The following is a 6,369-nucleotide window of genomic DNA, read 5'->3' as shown; positions in this document are numbered from 1 at the left end:
TGGTTTTCAGTAACGAGCACAACACTGGTGATGTTACATCATTTACAGTATTAATTCTACATTTTAGATTATTAATGCTATAGTCTAAATAATGACACCACCTTCATGTTTGTGCATTAAGTACTGAGCAACATTGGGAGCTTAAAGGGGAACTCCACCAATTTCACATATGAAAGTATGTTCACCGATATTGGGGTGTGCGATTAAACATGTTGTACGTTTGTGTAAAGCCTTTTTTGGCTCTTGAGGCAGCTGTGTAAAGTCCGATAAATCGCCTCAGTTTATGTCACTTGAGTCAACGTTGGTTCGGCTTGAGATTACAAGTTTTAAAAAGAAAAACAAATCTGAATGTGGGGATTAAGAAAGTTAGTGAGTTTGCCAGCCTCCTGCTACCCTGACGTGCTAATGGCCAGCGGTTCAAGGCAACATTAACATTGGCCGAGATGAGCTTTACATACCCACATCTCTGGGCGAACTGTAGGCAGACTAATTGCATTTAAAAAAAAAAGTAGGTGCCAGGTTCGCCAAGAATGAAGAATAGTTGGAATAAATACCTTCTTTATAAAAAAAACCCAATTGTGAGTTTGACAAGTTCATATAGTAGGAGTGCATTAGGATTAGACGCATGGCTCAGTCAAAACTTCAGAATTACAATTTGATGAAATGTAAAGCTTAATAATTAGCATTTTGATTGTTTACTACATGTAAGAGTGAAATTGATACAGTCAAATGTGTGGTAAAATATGATCTATATGTTGTTATTATATGTTGTAACTATTACTGTTATTTGCAATTTTTGTAGGTATGTGTCGGTGTATTTACGAGAAGTACTGGTTAGCTGTTTGCCCCTTTTCAGTCTTTATGCTAAACTAAGCTAATTACCACCTGGTTGTAGTTCAATACTTAAGGCACAGACACGAGAGTGGAATCAACCTTTTTATCAATTCTTAGAAAGAAAGCAAACAATCTCCTAAAATGCTGCACTTCTTAAAGGTGGGGTAGGTAAGTTTCAGAAACCGGCTTGAGTGCACTAACATTTGAAAGTACGCAGCTTAAAAGAATCCGCCCCTTCCTTCAGACTTCCTTACAGAGCACCTCCTCCAACACACATGAACGCGCACATAACGTCAGCAGACTGGTGAAAGTGGCCGCCTGTTGCTGGTGAGTCATTGAAGTACTGCTGCAATGCACGCCCAATGAGGGCACGAGATACATTTGTGCGTGCACGAGATGGAAGGCTGACAGACAGGGTGGCAAACTGTAAAAAGTACAACCAATTGGTTGTACTTTTTACAGTATTACGGCTTCCACAGATGACATTTTTTAATGAATTTTTTGTCAAAGCACTTAAGATATTCATTGCTATCGGGATGTTAAGAGCATTCCATGGAATATAACAAAAAGTGTATCTTGAGCCGGTTTCTGAAATGTACCTACCCCACCTTTAAGTGACCAAGCTGCTAATCCACAATAATTCCTGACTTTAACAAGAATCAAAATCCAAGTAATACAGAAATGTGAGATTTTAGAGAAAATTGTGCAACACATTGCATAGTTTGGATTACAATAAAATCACTATAATAATGTACACAAAATGTACCATTTATAACCATGTTAGCTGCTGGTGTATTGGATTTGCTGAACAGTTGGTTCAACTAGTTCTTCAACTCAACAATGTCTATTAACTTTCACTTCAATCTTCTTTAGACTCTCACAATATAGTGCTAAAGTACTGACATTGGGTATAGAAGTCTAAGGAGCATCTTAAATCATTTATATTGTAAGTGTTATACAAACATCCTGTCTATGATTGCAGGTTCAACTTTGAACAAAAAGGAAGGAGATTTCGGCACTATTACCGCCTGCAGCTACAAGAACAACAAAAGCCTCAGGTTCAAGCATCCAGTCTACTCATTAATAACTTCTCGCATTCATTGCCATTATTTTCTATGCATTTGTTGTATGTTTTGACAACAATTAAAGTATGCCACAACATTTTGATCTATTTAAGGTTGGACTGCTCTTATGCAGATTGTAAACCCTCTCCAACGTTTTCCTGTACATTTACGGCATCGGTTGAGTTCCTGAAGGCTAACACATCAACCAACTGCAAGCCTGTTCTCCCAGATCATCGTGTGCTGTACATCAATAAAACCACAAGCTACAGCTGCAACCTGACGCGAAAAGGCACAACGTATGTGAAGAATATTACCATAGACTACAGTATAGGTAAAGGAAGAGGTTAGTAATACTTTCAATTTAAATTATTTCTCTTGGTTGAAATATTTCTGCTAGGTGAACAGGCTAATAACAATGTCACTTGTATACTTGCTGTTTACATTTTGAATTAATTCAAAATCTACGCACAAGGTGATGGACGGAACATGATTGGTAGACAATTGGGATATCTGATACATATAAAACTGCATTCACTATATAACTGCATTAGCATCATCATTTAGCTGTGATGAAGAGTTTCCCACAAACGTACAGTATTGATGACCGGGTCTCATTGTTTACAGTGTAAGTCCTCTCTTTGTTTGGCCTGAAAACACAGATCTCTCCCTTTACTGTCCTTTTTTCTAAGTTAAAGATAATGTTTGTTGTTTAACGTGCAATACTCTGCACGGCAGCTTTCAGACATGATGAAACTTTATTTACGATGGATGTATTCTTTGTTTTCACTGGAAATTGGGTGGGGCCTTTATTTTGCCATGCAGGGACGTAGCACTGCTCTCATCTTTTGACAACTGTAACGGCCCGTCCAGAGCCGTATAATAGAAGAGTTACGACATCTCGGTTCACTCCAATGGACCACTTTTTTACAGCAATGGCGGATCGTGGAGCCTCTCAATCATTCCCCGGAAGTTAGCGCCAAGGCTAGCAGAGCTGTGGAGTTGCAGCATAATAGACCGTTCGTGACGGACTTTTAAAGGTAAGAAGAAGTTTAAAGATTTATATTGCGGATATTATCAGTACATCTGATTCAAATTATCATGTGTATTAAAGGATGTCAGTGGATTATCCCTAAATTAGTAGATTTAGGTAACGTTTACAGATAACAGATTAAGCTAGGATACCGATCAAGTTAGCAACACACGTTGAACAGCCTTTTAATTGTAAATTCCGTTCTCTTAATGTCATTTCGTCCAACGTTGTTGAATTAGAGAAGAGGGTTTTCTAAACGGGATTGTATGCGGGGGTGGAGGGAGTTAAATATTAGATAAATATAACTTTGGTGCGTGTAAGAGTGAGTGTGTTTAGCAGAGCCATATTGTGTCCTTGTGATTATGTTGATTATTACCCGTCTGTATAATGTTGCAGCTCAGCTGATTTTGGATTGATGGCAAAGGGAGAGGGACTTAAGTGAGAGTGAAAACACAAGGTAAGTTTAATACTACTGTTTTATATAAGTAAGCATACTAAACATGTATTATATCACTGTATTATATAAGTAATCTTGTTAGTAACCTACTGTATGGCAGGTGGAGGGGCAGTAATGTTACAGGTGGAGGAGCAAAACTGCAAACTCACAAGACAGAGAAATCAAAGTTTGTTCCCAGAGAAGAGGTTGATTTCACTTCAATTGTTTCATATTTTCTAAAGATGTGGAAATGGCACAAAAAAAAACTTGAGAGCTGTAACCAAGACAACTGTAACAACATGAGTAGAGAGCCACCAAGGTTTTTCAAGTCCCTCTCTTACTCCATTTTGCCAACCCAAACTTCCAGGTACATGACGGGACACCTTGCTTGTTTTTGTTGTTTGTGCTCCTCTGGCTGGGTGCTGGCAGGTGGAGGGCAGTGATCCCTTCCCTTCTTCCTTCAATCTTTGAGACTAATGTAAGTAGAAGACATGGCACTGTAAATGTTCTAACATTTAAAATATTATACCACTTAAAAATAAGAAATATTACTTTTGTTACTAAGAGTTCATACTTATTATACCTGTGTCACCTTTCACACTATCGCTGTGATCATGAGCTATGGGCTTTGTACATACAGGGGCCCTTCTCTTTTTGACCACAGGGCGATGCACGAAGATGGTGGGTATAGCCTCTGCTCTCAGCCTAGTCTTGCCCTTTTTTGTCTTGACAAACGAGTGACTTGAGGTTACTTCACACACAGAACAACTCAGTTTTGTCTGCCCACATACATATTCCATAGTGGTTGAATACACAGTATTAGGAAACACTTTATACTTACTGGACATGTTATACTCATTACATACTGTATATAAAATACGACCAAGAATGTGAGACAACTTTATAGAAATTCATATCACATCTGTTACTGATGCCATTTGTCATACTTTGTTAAACTCACAAATAATACAGTTCCATAACATACCCTAGGGACCAGAGGGTACAATGGTTGGACATTTACTACCGGCCGCGGTATGCCTAGTGTACAGGGTCCATATAACCGACTTAATGCATAGCGGGAAGTCGGTTATATAGACATCAACAGAATAAGTGTTTAACGGTGATTTAAACTAGTTTATGCGGGGAAAAGAGTGCTCAAAATCGGATTCAACAGGCCATCCACACCGACTCCCATTAAAAGTGATTGAAATGTACAGGAATCTGTCCATTTCAATCACATTTGATGACCCGTCCAGGGTGACTTTCTTCCCCAGGAATTAGTGTCTGAAAGCTGGCTAACATTACTTTAAATACAGTGTGCACATGGCTTTATTACCCATGAAATAGTGTGTGAAAGCTGGGTGACTTTGATGTGAATTTAAGGAAGATATGGCCATTTCATCCACACCTCACGACTCCCATTAAAAGTGATTGAAATGTACAGGAATCTGTCCATTTCAATCACATTTGATGACCCGTCCAGGGTGACTTTCTTCCCCAGGAATTAGTGTCTGAAAGCTGGCTAACATTACTTTAAATACAGTGTGCACATGGCTTTATTACCCATGAAATAGTGTGTGAAAGCTGGGTGACTTTGATGTGAATTTAAGGAAGATATGGCCATTTCATCCACACCTCACGACTCCCATTAAAAGTGATTGAAATGTACAGGAATCTGTCCATTTCAATCACATTTGATGACCCGTCCAGGGTGACTTTCTTCCCCAGGAATTAGTGTCTGAAAGCTGGCTAACATTACTTTAAATACAGTGTGCACATGGCTTTATTACCCATGAAATAGTGTGTGAAAGCTGGGTGACTTTGATGTGAATTTAGGAGGGAGAGCAGCAGCAGCAGCCGCAGCAGCAGCAGCAGCAGCAGCAGGCTGTGACCCTGGCGGAAATACATTGATTGTTTTAGCCAGGAATAAGTGTTTAGAAGGCGGGGTAAAGTGTTCCTGCAGCTCCTCCATGACGGTAATAATGATTAGATATAATTGCCAGGGCAGAAAGCTCTTTTTAAAAGTGAAAAAACGATTTGAAACCGTTTGAAATGACTGGCGGGTGCTGATGGAAAGCAGGCGGAAATAAATGGATTGTTTTACCCAGGAAAAGGTGTTTAAAAGGCGGGTAAAGTGTCCCTGCAGCTCCTCCATGACGGTAATAATGATTAGAAATCATTTACAGGGCAGAAAGCTGTTTTTAAAAGTGAAAAAACGATTTGAAACCGTTTGAAATGACTGGCGGGTGCTGATGGAAAGCAGGCGGAAATACATGGATTGTTTACCCAGGAAAAGGTGTTTTAAAAGGCGGGTAAAGTGTCCCTGCAGCTCCTCCATGACGGTAATAATGATTAGAAATCATTTACAGGGCAGAAAGCTCTTTTTAAAAGTGAAAAAACGGTTTCAAATCGTTTTGAAATGACTGGCGGGTGCTGATGGAAAGCAGGCGGAAATACATGGATTGTTTACCCAGGAAAAGGTGTTTAAAAGGCGGGTAAAGTGTCCCTGCAGCTCCTCCATGACGGTAATAATGATTAGAAATCATTTACAGGGCAGAAAGCTCTTTTTAAAAGTGAAAAAACGATTTGAAACCGTTTTGAAATGACTGGCGGGTGCTGATGGAAAGCAGGCGGAAATACATGGATTGTTTACCCAGGAAAAGGTGTTTAAAAGGCGGGTAAAGTGTCCCTGCAGCTCCTCCATGACGGTAATAATGATTAGAAATCATTTACAGGGCAGAAAGCTCTTTTTAAAAGTGAAAAAAACGATTTGAAACCGTTTGAAATGACTGGCGGGTTGCTGATGGAAAGCAGGCGGAAATAAATGGATTGTTTACCCAGGAAAAGGTTTGTTTAAAAGGCGGGTAAAGTGTTCCCTGCAGCTCCTCCATGGACGGTAATAATGATTAGAAATCATTTACAGGGCAGAAAGCTCTTTTAAAAGTGAAAAAACGATTTGAAACCGTTTTGAAATGACTGGCGGGTGCTGATGGAAAGCAGGCGAA

At 39.5% G+C, this 6,369-nt stretch overlaps 1 protein-coding gene across 1 annotated transcript in view; it reads right to left on the bottom strand.

Moving 5' to 3' along the window:
- Window positions 1-2,454: 2,454 nt before the first annotated feature.
- LOC139434979 (uncharacterized) overlaps window positions 2,455-6,369 on the bottom strand; it is a 6,931-nt gene continuing 3,016 nt past the window's right edge. The window contains exon 4 of the mRNA XM_071205252.1: window positions 2,455-2,545. Coding sequence (XP_071061353.1) covers window positions 2,455-2,545 — 91 coding nt within the window. The remainder of the gene's footprint in view (window positions 2,546-6,369) is intronic.

Source organism: Pseudochaenichthys georgianus, chromosome 13 (genome assembly GCF_902827115.2).
Source record: "Pseudochaenichthys georgianus chromosome 13, fPseGeo1.2, whole genome shotgun sequence".
Lineage (NCBI taxonomy): Eukaryota > Metazoa > Chordata > Actinopteri > Perciformes > Channichthyidae > Pseudochaenichthys > Pseudochaenichthys georgianus.
This window is presented reverse-complemented; position numbering and strand designations above follow the sequence as displayed.